Source organism: Capronia coronata (assembly GCF_000585585.1).
Source record: "Capronia coronata CBS 617.96 chromosome Unknown acBCG-supercont1.5, whole genome shotgun sequence".
NCBI classification, from domain to species: domain Eukaryota; kingdom Fungi; phylum Ascomycota; class Eurotiomycetes; order Chaetothyriales; family Herpotrichiellaceae; genus Capronia; species Capronia coronata.
The window spans coordinates 513,782-533,270 of NW_006912897.1; the positions used below are offsets into that span (position 1 = coordinate 513,782).

Genomic DNA, 19,489 nt, shown 5'->3' on the forward strand with positions numbered 1-19,489 from the left:
AGATCAATCCAGCCTATGAGGGTTATCGCTGACCCTTCACAAGCAGCGATCAAGCTTTGAATTATATGTCCTTCTTCTTTCTTTGTCCGGCCTTCCAGATAGATGTTATCTCAAACACAAGGAGAGTAGAGAGGTTTGTAGAAGGACCTCGGGGCCAATTCAAATCAGGTCGCTGTGACCTGTGCGACGTCGAAAGTGTATCCACGGGGATTTGGCAGAAATATGATGAAAGGGTATATTTCGACCCAATCGACAACGTAATATGTCAAAGAGGACAAAGAGCTGTAGGGCAACGGCTGTTACGGCTGCTCGGATGGATGGTCTTGAGAAGAACAACGAGCTCGGAGAGGAAGGACGAACTGGACACTAGGCTTCGAGGCTGACGAGCATGGCTGCTAAGGAGAGGTGGTATTAGAGAAGAATAAAACAAACATGGAGAGAATCGAAACAGCACTCCAGGGCTGGACAGACATTAGAGAGCAAGATGGGAAGTCAGGATGAAAGGTGAACTCAAAGAGTGGTGGATGGATGGGTCTCAATTAGGGGGCAGACTGCAGAGCTGCAGGCCAGGAGCGTAAGAGGGAAATAAATGTAGGTACAAGTTGGTAGTAAGGTGAGTGAGGTACGTACCTCCCACGTAGTACGTACTATCTGACATGTCTGGTTGCTTGTACGCTACGCAGTACTATCACCAACCACTACGGGTGTACTGCTTCTGTTCTTATGCCTGTCTATAACGTTGTCGTCGTCGTCCTCCTACGCTTGAAGCTGCTATGGTAGTAGATTAAGTCGAGCGCAGGATCTTGCTAGACAATACATCACACTACACGATCCTTCACCAGACACTGGCAGCTTGTTGCGCCGCGCCCTCCATCCACCGCAGCCATCGCGGGAAGCGCACTCATACGACGCGTGTTGCTCACCAGCCTTCCCTCGCCCAACCATATTGTCCAGACCAATACTAGTCTAGTCAAGATACTGGGAGGTGACACTACAATAGTAAAGAGCCGAACAGAAATCACGCCGCTGCATATGAAGGAGTTTTATAATGGCTATCCTCTGTCTGTTCACCACGCCATTCAATTTCAACCGCGTATCCTAGTGCCAAGTTCCTTGCTCAATATGACCGATCACCTGCTGCTGCTGCTGCACAGTAAAATTCTCACCGCTGCCCCAGATTTGCAAGCTACCAGCCCTCTGGCTGACAGTACCAGGATAGTCTTCCTGACCTTGGGTGCCGGAGAGCAATGACACGCAGTCATTCGGGCTCTGATCGTGTTGACAGAGATCCTGAAACACTGGCGTCCGGCTCAAACAACCAACCATAATCCTTGTACCTGCATCCTCCACACTTGTCAAGGCCGCTTCCACCTGCGGCCGACGTGTCGAGGGAGGAGGGCGCGAAAGTTGCAGTCTGCACGGTGCACCCTGGTCTGCGGACCGCAGGGACATGAGAAACTTGAACCGTGAAGAATAACCCCTGAATGCTGCATCGACTCTTTTCGTAACTGACCAGAACAGAATGATAGGTATTTCCATGCCCGGCAGCCTATCAGGCAATTCAAAGTCGAGGCCTGACCCTTCTGGTATGCCTTAGCTGCTCTTGTCACCAACGCGCGTCATATTTGTTCACGGTCCCTGATGTCAGCCATGTGAGGATGATAGAAGATCATATTCTAGGTACAAACATCACAAGGGAATAGTGCAATGGCTGGACCTCATCCATAAAGGCGGTTGCAGCTCCAGGGACGGCTATTCGGCTTTTGAGACCGTGGTAACATGTTCCGCATGGGAAGACAACATGCCCAATTGCTCCGTGTCAGCGCTGCTACAAGCATGAAGCATGAAGCAATGCTTGCAGAAACGAGGCAAGCTGAAGCTTGCGGGCTGCGAGTATGGAATACTACTGGAGCGGCCACCCGCAACTATCACTTCCCTCGGCGCTTCATCTGGGTGCTGTGCACGAGAGACGCCGCGGCCTCAGCAATAGGACAGCTCTTGCCTCAGACGGGACATACGACCGCCATGAAGCTTGCTGGTCAGTCAAGACTGCGGGTCTTAACCAGCTCCAACACAAGTCCAGCCAGCTGAAGCAAACGTCCGTCTTCGAGCCAATGTTGTTGCCAACGCGATTGGAGGGCCGCATTGGAAAGAAGCAAGAAGATGGCCACAATGCTTTGGAGCCCAAGGTGAGCAGTTTGGCACTGTGAGCGGTCTGGAGGCCTGAGCTCCCAGGGTTGTTTAGAATACTGGCATTTGAATCTTGAGTTTAGTTGCCTCAATCCTCGATCCTCAATCTCCAGGCTCCATTAATCCAGTGACGACCTGCGGTAGGGAGCTCAGCTCCCTTGGTTTTCAAAGTTGTACAGTGTAATGCCAAATCTTGACTCAGCTGCTCCATGCTTTCCATGTAACTATTTTTCTCTTGTCGATTGGGCTGATTTTTGGGGAGGGTGGCTTCGCTACGGCTGTGAACGAGGGAATGCAGAAATGCGGAGGCACTGGACGATTGATCACTTTCTCGCGACTGGCAGTTGTTTGAAAGGAGATCATCAGGGCCGAGAAGGCCGGGATCCGGGGGCCAGGTAACGTCCAGGGCGTCTTCACCCGGTAGTTGTTTTCAGACCTGTCTGGATGAAGCCGTACAAGCATCACCGTAAATCTGAAACTCAAGAAGCAGGTACCAAGACTGTGAGATTTGTCCAACAGAGACAACGACGCATCGCAGGAGATCAAAGGCATACAGAAATCATGCTTGTATCATGAGTGTCCCCTCATCTATAGTAGCGTAGTAGAGAGGCGAGGCTGTCTTGATCTGCAGCCGTAGCCGTGGTGGCTCGAACGCGTCTAGTTGCTCGTATCTTCGTCTCGTCGTGCGTACCTGGATGGATATTCTCGACTCCGAACCCCAGTCGCTCTTTCTCGAGACCACAGAATTCAGCCACAAAGATCCCCTTCAAGTCACTGTCTTGACAGCATTTTCTGTCCGTCCTAGATTTGCTGTCTTCTTGCCAATCTAGAAGACATCGCCCCATGCCTACATTCACACCCCGCCGTTCTGTTGCAGCTTCGAAAACGCAGCTAATCTGGTACATATCTCGACCTTTTCTATTCGGCAATGACCATCTCCAGTCAGCATGAATGGTATCACCGAGCCGTTACCTGGCCTCCTTGACGATCCGCAATTCCAGATAACTGACCTGCCTGCTCTGACCGACTTCCAAATCGCTCCTCTCCGCAATCCTGCTCCGACTCGTCATGGAAACATCCCGCTACCGCTGGAGCCGGGGCCCGGGAACATCCTCAATACTCGGACGACTAAGTCGCTCTCGGCAGAGCACAGTGAGAAAAGGAGGGCCCCGAAGATCACACCAAATGATGTCCTGCTGGCTCGGGAATCCAAAAAGCCACATTTGGCCATCAGCGAACTACTAGAGGATAACGACGGTCAAGAGATTGCACCAACACAACTACCGTCCTTCATCAGCCTCTCCGTGGTCGAGAAATCACCAATACAAGCGCCCGCTGCTCTGGAATACCCTCACTTCCAGAAGCGTCTGAGAGTCGACCTGGACAATGAGCACATGTCGCTGGATTTGATCCGGCGACTTCCTCGACCGGCACAAAAAGATGAGCGACAAAAGAGACCGGCCCCAATGCTCCCGGCTATGGTGACGGGACTACATGAGCCACCACCATCCGCAGCGCTGCTCCCTTCCATTGATGTCGAGTCTAGGCCGGGACTCTCACGGGCGAACACCACGTCCAAGATCCATGTCAAGGATATGTTGACTCAGTCCGACCAGCATGTAGCGTCACTGCCGACAGCGCCTTCGACAGTTCATCCTGACCAAGATCCAGCCGCTTCCAGACCATACAGCGGTGTCCATGGGCTCTCCTCCCAGGAAGTGGAAGTAATGCCGGCCGCCACAGGGGCATCCATAGCGTCGACACCTTGGAAAGATAATAAGCCTCGGCGTGCTCGGCGGAAATGGTCAGAGGAGGAAACGAAGGACCTTCTGGCTGGGGTGAGGAAGTACGGGATCGGCAAATGGAAGCAAATCCTTGATGATCCATCCTTCAGTTTCAGTGATCGCAGCTCGGTTGACCTCAAGGATCGATATCGGGTGTGCGCAAACAACGATTCCGTCCCAAAGGCCGATACCCTTTCTGTTCGAACTCCCCCTGGCGCGGATCTGTCATCTGGTACTGAAGCTTCAGGGGCCGCGCAAGAGTCCACCGCCGTTGACAATTCTGCCACCTCCATGTCACCTTCGGATCTAGGCCATTCTTTCAAAAGGCGCCGTAAACGCCGAGCATGGACTGCGCTGGAGGATGCCAACTTGCTGAAAGGAGTGGCAAAACATGGGTTTCAATGGACCACCATTCATGACGACGTTGAGCTGGACTTACAGCATCGGCGAGCCACGGATTTACGGGATCGGATTCGTACCAAGTACCCTGACGGGTATAAGCACGCCGAAAGCGCACCGCTAAGATCAGACATGAAAAGGGCAGAAAAGGTCGGGGTGGGTCAGAGCTCGACGACCTGTAGTGTTGGAGTCAGTAGCTCCGGCACTTCTTCTGCAAAGAGCTCGATCATAACAACGTCAATCCCTGACGCAGCCACTTACGCGCGGCCCAACTCTGATCCTCTGTCACAAGCTCATCCTGGAAATGAACCGACCAAAACGCCGGCTTCATGCGCAAGCGTGACAATGTTGATTCACAGCACTGAGAGGGATGGAGAAATGATCAGAGACAAGGAGAAGGACAGAGACAAAGATTGGGACAGGGAGAAGGGAGGAGAGAGAGACCAGCAGCCTGGCGTCACATTACCGAGCTTCACGCTTGATGTTGAGGATGACATGGATTGGGAGGATAACAGGCTACCTCCATTGCATGAGTGGGATGAGATTGGCATCTGATACAGAAAGTGAGGTATCATCTGGGAACGGGCAGCATGAGCACCAGCAACAGCAACAGTGGCTGCCGGTTACTCCACGGGCAGGGTTGGGAAGACTTTTCGGGTTACATTTTCTTTTTGTCGGGTTCTCGGATTGGAGCTGGACCGGCCCAACGTGGTGGGAACAAAAGTACACTTTTCATGATACCCCCTTTCTGTTTCACGACTTTGTTTCTGTTTCGGAAGACTTGGGATTTGGGATTGGGATCGGAAACGAATGTGGAATTACTACTTATTTCGAACTAAAGAGAAAGAGATTCACGGCGACGTCCAGGCGGCGGGAATACTGTTGTACGATATATATGACGGGGACCAGACACATACGGAGCGCTCCGATAAGGGCAGAGGCGCCTTCATTTCGTCGGTTTAGGGGCATGATGGAGGTGAAGGGACCTTGCGATCGTTGATATACTGGGACACACCTACCTTAGCAACATGCCCTAGAAAGAGTGGTGGTCATCAGTAGGGTATCTAGGCAGGTAGAGAGGCGTCGAGCCACTGGAGGAGGTTGACGAGGCTGAAGCATCCCGGAGTCGCCGCTCTCGTGCTCTGTGTCGGCAGTTCATCGCGGGAACGAACACAGGCACAGGGCAGGGCAGGGGGCAAATGATGAATGAGGACACGGAGCTGGCGAGGGAGAGAGGCTACTAGGGTCTGGGATCAATCAAGATATACCGTTGGTCGTGAGAGTATCCGATACCCAACCCTCCCCGCAAATCCCAGTGCGTTGAAAATCTGGGGTTTCGGATGAGTTCCAAGTGCAAGGCGAGGTTGAGGGTAGAAGGTGGAGGGAGTAGCAGGAGGCAAGGTATATGACTACATCCATTCCACCTACTATCGACGATATCTTTGTAGGAAGTCTATATGCCCTGCCAGTCTATGTAACTGTGGAATATCCTCCAAGTTTCTTCACCAGCACAGCAACGAAGGAGAATTCGACTGCGAAATCCTCATCTGTTTGAACAACTCCGCCAGCAAGGAACCAAACAGTCCATGTTACCTACCTCCCTCCCTACCTAACTACCTACTCAGGCGGATGATTCCCTCGCCACGAACGATCACTTGATGTTTCGATGATGGCTAACAGCTATCGATCCCACCTGATTTCGACGACTGACTGACTGCGTGGTTTGCCATTCGTCTTGCACTCGGCACCTACGTCCGTGTCTTTGTTTCCGCTCCCCGTTGCCGCAGTCTGATGCTCGACGCCAACTACCGCCCCAGTCAAAGAAGGAGGGACTTGGTATGCTATAGCTTCGCGCAGTCAAGGAGACGGAGCCACTGACAGATGTGCACAGGACCGTGGGAGTCTGGTTATGGTATGTCCCTCGTGCTAAATCGAACTGCCATTAAGCAACATGGTCTGTCCAATCCTTGATCGACAATTACACCATCGCCCGTCACCGTCCGTCCTTTTTTATTCCGTCCCCCGCATAGGTACGAAGGAAAGCCCCAGCGGTCTGACAACTCTTGGGTAGACGGTTGGTCCCCAACTATGAAGACCGAGGAAAGAAGGTGAAAATCGTCTCTACAGTGCAGCTCGTGCGATCAAAAGATAAGACAAAGATGGTGAACTTCGAGATGATGGCAACGAACGACGTGGTGGTTTACTATCTGCCAGGTAGGGTACCGGCCTGTGGGACAGATCAATCAATACCCCGTACCAATCCGCCGGGCATCTTGGGCGATTTTGGAGACACGCATCGCAATCGCCTATTCTCTCTCATCTAAATCGCGTCAGGCCCGCAAAAGAATCGGGGCAACCGGTCGTTACCGCGTGGCAGCCAGTCACTGTCGACCCCATGACTGGCTGCTCTCCTCCACCAACAACAAGTGCTCATGTTACAGAGACTCTGTGCAGGCTCGGGAGCCCCGAAGCCCCGGCGCACCGTCTCCATTCTTTCCGACCAAGTCTCGACGGCCTGCCCTCTGCTCCCGACATTCACTCCCGGGTCCAGAAGTGGTACGCCGAACGCTATAACACTTCTCCGGTGTTAGGTGAGAGAGGTGCTGGCGCCAAATGGTACTTGGAGTCGGCAGTCAGTTCTACGATGCCACTTCGTACCACTCTTTGGTGCTCAGTATTTGACCACTTCAATAACTTCGGGAACGCATCACGGCAATCACTGCAACTGCCTGTTTACCGAGCCTTTGTTCTGCTATATCCATTTCTTTTCTCTTTCTCTTTCCTCTTCCTTTCTCTTGACTGTCAATTCTGGAGCGTGCTCACTTTGATCGATAGACTGTGTTCGCTACACCCCCGAGACCGCCTAGAATTCTGTTTGTCCAACGTCCGGCAATTTTCCTACGCTCACCAAACCGACGCGACGCCCCAAGTGACAACCTTTTGAACTTTCGTGGAGGGGCTCACTATTCTACTTTTCCTACTCCAATTTCTGATCATTTATATTGGGGATATACGGTCTGTCAGTGGCCTTTGGCTTGATAATATCTGCCATTTCAACACGATTCTATCTGCAGCCGCGGTCATCTACTTGACCACTTCTTGCCGTGTCGCCCGATATCGGCATTCCAACTATCGCATCGGAACACCCGATCTTGTCTACGGTTCTTTTGCGTTCCCTGAATTCCGCACTGCGGTGTTCCTCGGATTTACCCCAGATTTCGTCTCAATTCTTGCGTCATTCAACCTAGATCAAAAAGCCATCCATACACGATTTGGGCAGGGTTGGTTTGTCGCTGTGCAGTTCTTGTCGCCAACATTCCGGAACATTGGGCAATAGCAGACGGGCTGCAACAGAAAAGATGGCCAAAGTTCAGCTCAATGTCGGTATCATTGGAGCCGGTCTAGGTGGGCTCGCCGCCGCCATCGGCATCGCCCGAGCTGGGCATAAAGTCACGATACTCGAACAAGCACCCCAGCTTGGTGAGGTATGTTGCCATCTTTTTGAATCACACCCCAAATTCCATGTCGCTCAATTCACCTAACATGCCCCTCTGCACAGGTCGGAGCAGGAATCCAAATCCCTCCCAACAGCACCCGAATTCTGGCTCGATGGGGACTACTACCGGCCCTCGAGAAGGTTTCTGTGCGTCCCAACAACTTCATCATTCGCTCGTACCATGACGGCAAGATTCTCTCGACGCAACCATTAATTCCCTACTGTGAAGAGCGATACGGTCATCCGTACCTCCACATCCACCGCGCAGACTACCACCGAATCCTGGTGGACGAAGCGTTCCGCCTCGGCGTGACCATCCAACTCGACAGTTTCGTGACGGCCATCGACTTCGAACGGCCAGCGGTACACATCCGAAACCGGGCGGAACCATTTCTCGCCGACCTGATCATCGGCGCCGACGGCCTGAAGAGCATCTGTCGCGAAGCACTGCTCGGCCGACCCGACCCGCCCCATCTCACAGGCGACCTGGCGTACCGCATCACCGTGCCGGCCGACAAGATGAGAGTGCACCCGCTGCTGGCGGAGTTAGTGGCCGTCCCGAACATCAACTACTGGATGGGCCCGGACATGCACGTGGTCTGCTACCTCCTCAAAGGGGGCAACCTGTATAATATCGTGATCATCTCTCCCGACAACCTGCCGGAAATGGTTAACCAGCAGAAAGCCGACCTGAAGGAAATGAACGACCTGTTCGTCAACTGGGACCCGCAACTGCAAGCCCTGCTGTCCCTGTGTACAGACACTTCCAAGTGGCGCCTGCAGAACTCGCGCGAGATGATCAGCTGGTCCCACCCGTCGGGCCGCTTCACGCTGCTCGGCGACGCCTGCCACGCCACCCTGCCCTACCTGGCCCAGGGCGCCGCGCAGGCCGTCGAGGACGGCGCCGTGCTGGGCCACCTGTTCGAGAAGATCGAGCATGCCCATCAACTGCCCGACCTGCTGACCATCTACGAGGCCGTGCGCAAACCGCGCACCACCCGCGTCGTCCAGGGCAGTTCGCACCTGGGCCAGAAGATCTTTCACCTGCACGACGGCCCGCGCCAGATGGAACGCGATCGCCAGCTCGTCGAGTTCCAGCCCGACCCGTTCGAAGGGTACCAGAACCGCTGGCGCGATCCCGTCTTTCAGCCGTTCTTGTTCGGCTATGATGCCCAACAGGTCGTCGAGGATGCTTGGGCCGTTTATCAGCAGGGGAAATTCCCGGGGACCATGGGGCGGTTCGCCACACAGCAACAAAACAAGAGCTTGGTGGAGGAGGGCAGAGGCGAGGTGGCGGAGTTGCGTCGCAATGAGGCCAGATTATAAAGATTCGTCGCGAATACTGAGGGAGGCCAGCCTTCAGAGTGTTTGATGTCATTTTCGTGAGAAGCAGAGTATGAATACATGAGATATCTCAGTCTCAAAACTTCCTGTCTGGAAGGAGACAACTATCTCCCTAGACTATCTCCCTAGACTACCTCCCTAGACTACCTCCCTAGACTACCTCCCTAGAGAATACTATCCCGCTGTGTATGATACCTTCGGCATACTGACAGTATTGAACGTCTCATCTCCTCTAGACAGAGAGAAAGGAGCAACGGATTCTAGAATTGTGTAAACATAAACACAAACACAAATTCAGATCAGCTTAGACCAGACCAGACCGGATCAGACCCCGAGAGCAGCATTTCTGTAGCTATGAACTAGTATATCAGAGTCCTTTATCACCGTTCTCATCATCCTCAATCATTATTCACTCCTCGTGGTTTATTTGCCTTGATGTCTTCTGGTTTTTTCCTTTTCAACCTGCTATGCTATCTACCTTGCAAGTCTCCCTTCCAAACCACCCAACCCTCCCCTCCATAATCTCAAGGCCTCCTGGGAACAGGATACCCCGCCTGTCCGGGCCGATTGTTCTGGCCGCCGAACCGGATTCCCATGTCAGGAGACCAGACGCCTCCGCCGCCGATGGTGCCGCCGGAGACGCCGCCGACCGGCAATGGCGCGGTTGAGGAGGAAGGGGATGATGCCGCTGCTGCTGGTGGAGGAACAATGGTCCTGGTTGGGACGGGTGCGCTTATGCCTTCTTGATCGTTGATCGGTTGACGTTGGATCTGAGGTTGAAGTTGAGCCTGGGCCTGAGCCTGAGCTTGAGCATAGGCCTGAATTGTATGTTGTTGCGGTTGCTGTTGCTGTTGAGGAGGATGTCGACTACTGCTTCTCGTCTGTGGGTGCGCTTGGGTCTGCTGTGGTAGAGGCTGCTGCTGCTGTACTACCTGATTCTGGTTCTGGTTCTGGTTCTGACTCTGGCCAGTCAACTCCCGTCTCGTCTCTTCCAAGTTCAATCGACCCATATCTTGACTGGCGAATTCGGATTCGAGCTGACTAGCCTCGACCCTCCGCTGGGCGACTTGGGCTTTACAGCTCTCCCTAAACCGCGTGACATGGCCGGCGAGATCGTTGTAGAATTTCCGGCCCGTGTCCAGATTGCTGATGAGTTCTTTATATTTGGCGTAGCCCGTCTCGAGGGCCTGGAGAGCCTTCTGGCGGTCTCGCGTCGTACTGGTGTCGCCGCGCCGGGCTTCCATAAACGCCTTATTGGCCTCCCGCAAGCGAGCCACGACCTGGTCTTGTTCTTCTTGATCCATGTCCAGCGCTTGTCGGTCGGGCTCGTAGGCCGCGAGACGGGTTTCGAAGAGTTTCTCAAACTGGCCCGGCTCGATCTTCTGCATTGGATATTCGCGCTCCAAACGCGCCGCTTCGGCGAGCAGAGCTGGGCCAATATTGTCGGCGTTGGTTTTTTCTTTCAGTGCGTTGATGCGACTCTTTCGTCGTGTTTCTAGTCGAGACACCTCGTTGAGACAGCTTCTGAGGCGAGACGCGGCTTGTTCGATGGCTGGGGTCATGGCCACTTGATCGGACGAGGGGACGAAGCGCTCCAGGTCTCGATTCGTGCCTGTCAGGATTCGAAGAATGTGTTCATTCTCCCGGAACTTGGACTGCACCAGATTGTCACTCGACGCGGCTGAATTGAGATAGGTCTGTAGTTCCTTGGACGTCTGGTACAGCTTCGCCAGCGCGGTCGTGGATGGCGGACGATCCCACCTGTCCGTGCCGTACTTTGCACGTAGCCTGTCGTCTTCGGTCTTTTCCGCCTCAAGCAGCGCCAACCCTTCCTGATAGATCGAAAGATCGTTCGTCTTCAGCTTGGTGGTATCGTCGATGGCCCTCTTGATTCGATACAACGCGTCTTGTTGTCGAAGCTCTTCTGCTTTTGACACCAAACTGCCCGGCAAGCCCAACGGTTTCTCCAGCGCCTGCAATGAGCCAGGTAAGTCGAGCGACTGTAGCACTTCTCGCAATCGGGCAGTCATGGCCTCGAGATCCGCAATGATGGATTGATGGACAAGCCGGTCCCTGCGATCTGCGTAGATCGAAGCAGCTTGATGCACCGCATACGGCACGAGCTTTTCGAACAGTGGCCTCCCAAAGGCTTGACCCTCCCCGAGTAAAGAAATACCGTTCGCAACATCTGACGGTGTTTTGGCGGCCACCATGTTCGTCCGATCCAATATTCGCAGCTCTGATTTCGGTGTGGGCGCCTGGAGGTAGATCATGTCGTTGTCCCTTTCAGCTCTTTTCAACTCTTCCGCCACTCTTGTCTTCAGACCGTTCAAATCTCCCAGCACCGTGGCGTTGATCCATCTGGCTTCCTGCAGTCCCTCGTTCACGCAAGCAATACTATCTCTTAGCCGAGCCACTTCCTCTCCATACTGTTTGCTCTGCAGACAATATCGAGACTGGCGAAACTGCGCCGCGGCAGCAAAGTGATGGTGTTTGGCTTGGAAATGATGGATCCATTCGGCACTGACTGCCCGAGACTGTCGAGCTGCATCCGCCGCGAAGACGTAGTAGTCGGAAACCTTTGCGGCCAGTTTTGCAACCGTCCCGTCCGACATGTTCTTCTTGATCGTGATCTGCCAGAAGCACTCTTGCGCCTGAGCCAGGCATAGTTGTTGTAGACTGTCCAACGTTATATCGTCCATATCTTCTGGTGGTGTCGATCGCATGTCCGGCAGTACCTCCGTGCGCATGAATGAAAACGTGCCCGCTGCGGCTACAAAATACTCAGCCGCGGCCTTGAGTCCTTCAATGGTCGTTCGGTTCGTCCCACAGGCCAACTGCGAGTATAGAGCCGCCAGGTTGAACAGGATGTTGGCCAGCTCAAATCGGAGGTTGTTCTGTATCACCGCCGTGGCCCTGTCATAGCCCAGCGCCGGGTACCAAGGAAAATCCACGCCGATGTCTATAGGGAACTTCCCACCAAGGTAGCGTAGTTGGGCGGCATATTGAGCCAACCGTTTGATCCCACTGACATGCGGTTCAAGAACGGTGATGGCATCGGCACGGAGGCGGTCGATTTCGCGCAGATCGTCTGCGAACATGGCAGGGGATTGTTCATATTTGCTGGAAATGTATTGTTTGATGGCAGAGGAGAGGTCGACAGGGTGGGTGCGTCGGAACGGAATCTCGAGGACGTTTCTGGTCATGTTAGCAGGAGAATTACATTGCCAAAACGAACAACTTTACGAGGCCATGGCATAGAAGCAGGTCAGGTGTCAGCAAAGCGGAGGAGTAAGCAACAGCATCAAGCAAGCTTCTGTGCTGACGTCGACGTCGACGTCGACTATGGTTGTGGTTGTGGTTGTGATGCAGGCTGGATGTTGTATGATGCATCCGATGCCATACGCTGCGATGCTTTTCTTGCTTGCAGCCTCATCAGCCTTGCGTGACGTCAATCCCTAGCCAACCATCGCGAAGTCACGTGTATTGAGTCACGTGAAGAGACCTTCTCAGCCTCGTCGGCCATCAGATAAATATTCAGTCCATCAATGGTACGACAACCTGTATCCATCCACAGTATTTGCAGCCAGAGTGGGATCTACCGTTTGGTTGGACGGTTCAACTAACGACCTTCACGGTACCTATAGATCATGCAGTCTGCTTGGTCTCAGAGCAGTCTATAACGCTTATCAGCTCGGCTTACGCCCGACGATTGCAGCGCAAACGCGCCGAACTCCGCCATGAGATCGGAGCAGATGGCGCCATGTGACAGCAAGCCACAGCAAAAGAGAATTAGGAAGGGGAATGCCGTTGACTTACCACCATTCATGCTATCACCACGCTATCACTGGTCACTCCCTCCGCCTTTGTGCTCGGCAATGATTGCGCGCTCCTCCATGACCATCAGGACCCGTCCAGACCCTAATCATCCATCTATCATATCATAACCCGACCACCCCTCTTTATCGGTATATACGTTCCTTTTGGGGTTGGACAATACTAGGGGTCCCAATTTTGTTTTCAAGCTTTGTAAAACAAAAGAGACCTGAGTGTGATTATAGGCTTTTCAAACTCCAGCCTCGACTCGATCTGAACGTATCTTGAGCGTATCTCACGATTTTCACGATTTTCACGATTTTCTGCACCCAAAAATGGCACCCTCTGCAATCAGCGACCTCCTGCCTTCGGGCCCGTTGACTTCCAAGTCCGTGGCTCCGGAGAAGCAGCACCATGCCCACGGCATGCAGGACAAATCTCCCCTGGCAGCCATCTCGCACGGCGACGTGATGTTGGCCGGTGTGCCTACGTTCGATGACATGGCCAAGAAGCGCCAGTGGCAGCTGGAACACATGGCCGCAGTGTTCCGCCACTGGGCTCGCGAGGGATATGTCGAGGGCATCTCGGGTCATATCAGTGTCCGAGATCCTGAGGATCATGATGTGTTCTGGACGAACCGTAAGTTTCGGAGTCATACACATGACAATCTCTACACCTTTTCACATACAGTTACAACTTTCCCCATTCCACCACTCTCAAGCAGTCCTCGTCCCTTTTCTGCGCTCCGAGAGATGAAGAGTTGAAACGATGCTTTGCAATGCCAAACAAGTGTATGTATGTGCCGATCGCTAACTCTCGTTCTTCTGTCCTTTCTAGCTCTCGGCGTCCACTTCGGTCTCTTGAAAGCAAGCGACATGATCGCCGTCAATCTTGAAGGCAAAGTCGTCGGAGGCAACCGTACCCGTCCGCCCAACGCCGCCGGCTTCTTGATCCACAGCGAATGCCACAAGGCCAGACCCGACGTGGTGGCCGTCTGCCATGCCCATACTGTCTACGGCAAGGCGTGGAGTGTGTTTGGCAGACCCATTGAAATGTTGACGCGTAAGTGCTTGCAAGCCGGCAACTAGCACAGAATTCCACGTCGTTGCGGCCAAACATCCCCCCTCCAGGAAAATCATTTCTAACTCTCAAATCGTATATAGAGGACTCGTGCAAATTCTACAAAGCCCACTCCGTCTACAACTCCTTCGGTGGCGTCGTGTTTGCCAGCGAGGAAGGCGCCCAAATCGCCCAAGCGCTAGGCCCGACCAACAAAGCCTGCATCCTGCGCAACCACGGACTCTTGACTGTCGGCAAAACCGTCGACGAGGCGGCTTTCCTGTTCCTGTCTCTCGAACACGCGTGCCAGGGCCAGTTGCTTGCCGAGGCGGCTGCACAGGGCGGCAAGATCGAGAAGGTGCTCATTTCGGACGAAGAGGCGGACTATACCAACCGCATGGAGAGTGATTCGGAGACCTGCTATGCCGAATTCCAGGCTTATTATGACTGGGAGGAGTATCATAGCAAAGGGGATTTCAAGAACTAAAAGTAAACACCGACAACAACCAAGAACAGATGGAAACTGTCGAATTTACTGATATGATATAAAACTTCTGTTGATTGATGGTGGATGGGAAGGGGAGTGAACGAGTGAACGTTTGAGACGAGGAAAAATATGTCAGATACAGGATGGTTGTCGGAGTCGGATTGAGAGATGAGAGAAAAGAGACTCCGTTGTAATCGTGCTATATAGGAATGCAAGCGTGGCAATTCACTCTTTGATATCACTTCCGAAGTTCGGATATGGATATAGGAAACCAAAAGCACATCATGTTCCATACAAATCTTGGAAGTGCTTCGGTTGTGGAGTTGCTAGTGACGGGTCTGGCTCGTGGATGAACAATCTTCTCGGCCAGAGCTGCAAGCGGAGAACCTGCACGCTGTCGATATTGCTCAGTCCGGGGTCGTCGAGTTCATGTTGGTTGGGTCGAGCAAGACGGTTATAAGAAGTGTGCTTTCATGCCCGCCTTTCGCTTCTTCTGTTCTGAGCGATGGGTCGATCGGTGTGTTCTATGGCCTCGTCCCAATGACGAGAGGCTAATGATGATGATAGTGATGAGGTCGGTGAGAGTCGTCGGATGATAATAGAGTTGATATCTTGAATAATGCTCGATGATGGCGCGCGCAGCTTTCTGACTGCAAAATATTCGTTCCTGTTGGGGGTCGACCCATGGACTAGTGTAGACATGTCAAAGCACACAGGTTGAGTATCCGGGCAAGAGCCATTCCAACCAAGTATGCGTCCAATTGCGATTGAGGGGAAGCCTGAAACGGCTGATTCGGTTGGATACTGGGGGTGACGGATTGAATTGCTCCAGTTGGTTCTCAAACCTGTCGATGCAATCAGTCTTCGAGCCACCACTTCGGCCGGTCCATAAGGTCTGATGATCGATTCAATCTGATTGTCGGACCATTCAAGTCGAATGGTTATCGGGATGGTGGGAATCCATAGACTGGAGGTGATGGATTCAGTCGACTCTTCGTGACAATCGGTCCGATGGATCCTCGTGCAGTCCACGCCAGTTCTCCAGGGAGGTAATGGACGCGCGATGGTGTTCGTTCGTCCCGTCACGGGTTCTCCAGCACGCACCTTTCCAGCACGCACCTTTCCATCAGTGATATAGCCACCAACCCCCAATCTTCTATCATTCTTCCTCCTCTCAGTCCCTACTCCACCCTTCTCCCCTTTCCTTCTTCACTCATCTTCTCCCCATCCATTCAAAGTCCACGTAATAGCACAAGTGACCAAAACCCATCTAGACAAAAACCCGCACAACGCCGCCCTCCAAAGCGTGGTCCGCTCCCACTTCGGGCGCCTCCCGACCCCAGCAGTCCATAGGATAGTGGCGATCAATAGAGGCGAGGAAGCTTGACAAGCGAGGATCAAAGCTTTTTGCAACTCCGGATGTGCTCGGCCGAATGCCGTGTTGTTGTCTTCGTCGGCGCCTGGTGATGAACGTTGTTGTTGGGGAGGAGGAGGAGGCATCGTTGTGTTACTTCTCCTTTTACTTCTCACTCTCCGCGGGGTTTGATTGAGACCTATTCGGTGCCCGCGGGGTCTGTATATGTATCTGGTTCAAGAGTCCAGTAGGCGTGAGCTGATTCCCTGTTTCGTCCGCGATCGATATCCTGCACCCCCTACTGGAGGAAGAGAGTCTTCCTAAGGGGAGCGAGGATTTCCACTCGAAGTCTCGGATTGCACAGAATTTGTGTCCTCCCAATGATACGTCCAGAGGGCCCTGGGCACAGTATAGTAGGCTGCTGGCATAGGTTTAGTTCACTTCGTGTAGTGTCGGTGATGGTTGATGCGTCAACGTTCGCAGCATCGCCGCGTCTTGTTTGCAGGCGCAAGTGGCAATTTACAATGCAATCCGGCTGTGCTGTAGGTGATGGTTCACTTGAGGGTTTCCATGGTGAAGGTGATATGTGAGGATAGTATCTCAACTCAGTGAAATCCAGGAGAGTCGTGAAGGTGTCACCAAACTAACGATGTCATCGCTTATGTCAGCATTGACGTCTTCATTTCGCATCACGTGCACCAGATAGAATGGAGTTCTACCACAGTAACAATAACGTCGTAGAGCACAAGTAGATACTCTGTAGAGACTATTCTCTGTATTCTTATCTTCTGGGAGGTCTAACTGCAACTGATGAAATGTGAGCAACATCACATCAGTGCAGATGTTGTCCGTCAAAAAGGCTCCAATGAGCATCATCTATTGCCCCTACTAGTACGCCTGAGGTCTATCCCGTTTCTATGCTCTTGAAACCCATATCCCATATCCCAAATAAGCCAAACATCTTGCATTTGGATCAAAAGAGGGTTCTCGAAGTCTGTTGACCAACCGGACACGGCAGGGCACTCTCTCCATTCTGAACCACCTTCACCATCCGAACCCTTCCTCGAAGAAATCTAGGTTTATGCCTCTGTCAAGCATCACCCGGGACACCCGCCTGACTTCGTCCGCGAGCCCACCACCAGCGCAGACACTGACACCAATACACCCCACTTTTCGAGCAGCTTCGAGGCCTATCAGTTCTTCCACATTAGGTCTGCCGCGTGACATGCGGACCATATCGCTAGGACTTCGAATAGACTGGCTCAGACCGGCGCGGGTGACGTAGAGGAGGATCGTGAGGACCTCCCTCCGGCCTTCCATGCCCAGGATCTCGTGCATCCACGAGCTGATCCAATCGAGACACTCGGTGCTGGGAATGACCCAGACCAAGGTGATTCTTCGGGTGGCCACGGTGCCTTGGCTGTAGCCGTGCACGAGGTCCCTCACATATCCCAGTTGATGGGTGATGCCGACGCCACTTGCAAAGAGGATCACCGTGCCATAGCTAGCCATGCTTCGCTCATTGCCGTAGGGTCCTTCGATGAGTGCACCGAGCGAAACAGCACTGTCGGTGTTGCGGGCATGGTGCCACAATTTCTGTGTCAACCCTGTGTGCTTCTTGACAATCAGTGAAACAGTGTGGTCTCGGGAGAATTCTTCCGCCTCCGCCAACCTGGCGCGAACGATTGGGTTCTTTTCATTGTACTCGGAACGGACAGAGCCAGATCTTGTCAAATGATCTTCCGTCTCAAGTCCAGACCAGGCCACAGAGAACGGATGAGCCGTCCAGAGACCAAGCGCCGGGAGTGTCAGGTACAGAGATTGACCGGGTCGATACGTCCAGGGCCGAGGAGTCGTGATAGTGATCTTGACCGCTCCGGCTGGGAGAGGCTCGACTGTGGCGGTCGATCCGCCTCTTCCTAGGCTGCGATATAGTAAAGTGGCGAGTCTGAATCCTCTCGAGGCACCCCAGATGATGATGGCCCCTAGAAGGAGATTCTTCTGGGGAAGACTATTCAACTGCAGGTGCCGCCAGAGAAACACCATGACCATGAGTGCGAGGACAAAATGGAAATGCAGGAAGAACTCGTAGGACAAGCTTCGAAACACCTTGGGGCTCTGAAGTAGCATCACCGTGAATCCAATCGTGGCAATCAGCCCGCTATAGATGAATGGGCTCTGCATCGATATCTTCACAGCTCCCCAGCCTTTTGACTGCACTTTCCCGATGAGCCAGCAGAGGGTGTGAACGATGGCTTGCAGGACGGCCACGCGGCCAAACCAACGGTGCATCAAGTTGAAGGTGTCATATGATATGTCCAGCAACCATATCAGAGGATTCTTCACGCTGGCCATCACCATAATAGGGATCAGATTCACCACCGACAAAGTCCCGGTCCGATTTCTCAAGATAGGTAGCACTTCAAGTTGGGCATCAGACCAGGGAATGTTCCAGGTGCAGGCGAATACATTGGCAGCGATGACCAGGAATAGGAAGATTGCTTGAAACCGAGACGGTATGGAACCGAAATTGACGTGTCGAGAGAATTTCAACTCTCTTGCTCGCCGGTAAAACAAAATTGGGGCGTAGACTATGTTGCTCTTCACAAGAGACATGACAGGCGAGGTCGTGGAGTAGTAGCGAAGTGACCCATCTCCGCCCATGGACGCAAGGTGTCGGAGATGGGCATTGATTCGAGCTACAGTGACCCAGGCCAAGAGTAGAGCAACGACAGCGAGCAGAGACCAGAGATAATTGTGTCCGAGACTTTTGTTGAGCATATTCAAGTACTGCTGCGTCGCATTGTTCTGGTATTGGGAGGAGCCCCCGGAACTCGTCGAGTTGCTGGTGGCAGATGGCTGGGCTGCCATCACGATTGATGCCAATGTGGCAAGATAGAAGGCAAACATGGCGGTGGTTGTACGTCCAGACGAACAAAGAAGAGAAACGCTGCCGCAGCGCGAGGAGACAAAGACAAGTCCAGCCTGTCAATCAAAGGGAAAAGGGCCGCAGAAGGTCACAGAGCCCGTCCTCCGGAGAAAACAGAAAGTGAGATGTGAAAGGTGACAACCACACAGTCCTTTATGAGTCTGGCATGTTGGCACGGGATATTCATTCACTTCGACCACCGGGCGTGTCCAAGATTGCTTGATATAACGAACTCACCTAGACCGTGGCATTTGCAGGGTATCATGTGGAGCCTCGCAATTTTCTGAAACGACAGGATGGCGTGTCGACCAGGTTGGTCCTTGTTATCAAGGTCGGGTCTACCCAGCCAGACAGGGATCGGATACCTGGTTGAATATCCTCAGGACAGCCCTCCACATGCAAGAATGTCCGGTGTCGCACGGCAAATAAGGAAAACGCAAGAGCTACCATACCACGCAGGTGAAAGGGCAAACGTAGGACACGGCTCAACGGCGCCTAAAAAGTCCGATCAGTGAGAATTCACTGATCATAGAAGCTCAGAGCATAGCGGCGTCGGCGTCTCGAGGGATCAAAGTCTGGAGGAATGTGGTCGCTGATATACCACAGTAGAATGCACAGGGGAGAAAGTGTG

General features: G+C 53.1%; 5 protein-coding genes across 5 annotated transcripts; 3 read left to right on the forward strand and 2 right to left on the reverse strand.

Moving 5' to 3' along the window:
• Positions 1-3,137: 3,137 nt before the first annotated feature.
• A1O1_05876 (uncharacterized protein) lies at positions 3,138-4,928 on the forward strand (the record flags this gene model as incomplete). Its single annotated transcript, XM_007726760.1, has 1 exon — positions 3,138-4,928. The coding sequence occupies one exon, from the start codon at positions 3,138-3,140 to the stop codon at positions 4,926-4,928; it is 1,791 nt and encodes a 596-aa protein (XP_007724950.1).
• Positions 4,929-7,732: 2,804 nt separating this feature from the next.
• Positions 7,733-9,195, forward strand: A1O1_05877 (uncharacterized protein; the record flags this gene model as incomplete). The annotated part of the gene is made up of 2 exons (XM_007726761.1): positions 7,733-7,858; positions 7,933-9,195. The coding sequence occupies 2 exons, from the start codon at positions 7,733-7,735 to the stop codon at positions 9,193-9,195; spliced, it is 1,389 nt and encodes a 462-aa protein (XP_007724951.1).
• Positions 9,196-9,737: 542 nt separating this feature from the next.
• A1O1_05878 (uncharacterized protein) lies at positions 9,738-12,419 on the reverse strand (the record flags this gene model as incomplete). The annotated part of the gene is made up of 1 exon (XM_007726762.1): positions 9,738-12,419. The coding sequence occupies one exon, from the start codon at positions 12,417-12,419 to the stop codon at positions 9,738-9,740; it is 2,682 nt and encodes an 893-aa protein (XP_007724952.1).
• Positions 12,420-13,364: 945 nt separating this feature from the next.
• On the forward strand, positions 13,365-14,575 carry A1O1_05879 (L-fuculose-phosphate aldolase; the record flags this gene model as incomplete). The annotated part of the gene is made up of 3 exons (XM_007726763.1): positions 13,365-13,668; positions 13,867-14,091; positions 14,193-14,575. The coding sequence occupies 3 exons, from the start codon at positions 13,365-13,367 to the stop codon at positions 14,573-14,575; spliced, it is 912 nt and encodes a 303-aa protein (XP_007724953.1).
• A 2,398-nt stretch (positions 14,576-16,973) lies between these two features.
• A1O1_05880 (uncharacterized protein) lies at positions 16,974-18,839 on the reverse strand (the record flags this gene model as incomplete). The annotated part of the gene is made up of 1 exon (XM_007726764.1): positions 16,974-18,839. The coding sequence occupies one exon, from the start codon at positions 18,837-18,839 to the stop codon at positions 16,974-16,976; it is 1,866 nt and encodes a 621-aa protein (XP_007724954.1).
• Between the last annotated feature and the right edge of the window lie 650 nt (positions 18,840-19,489).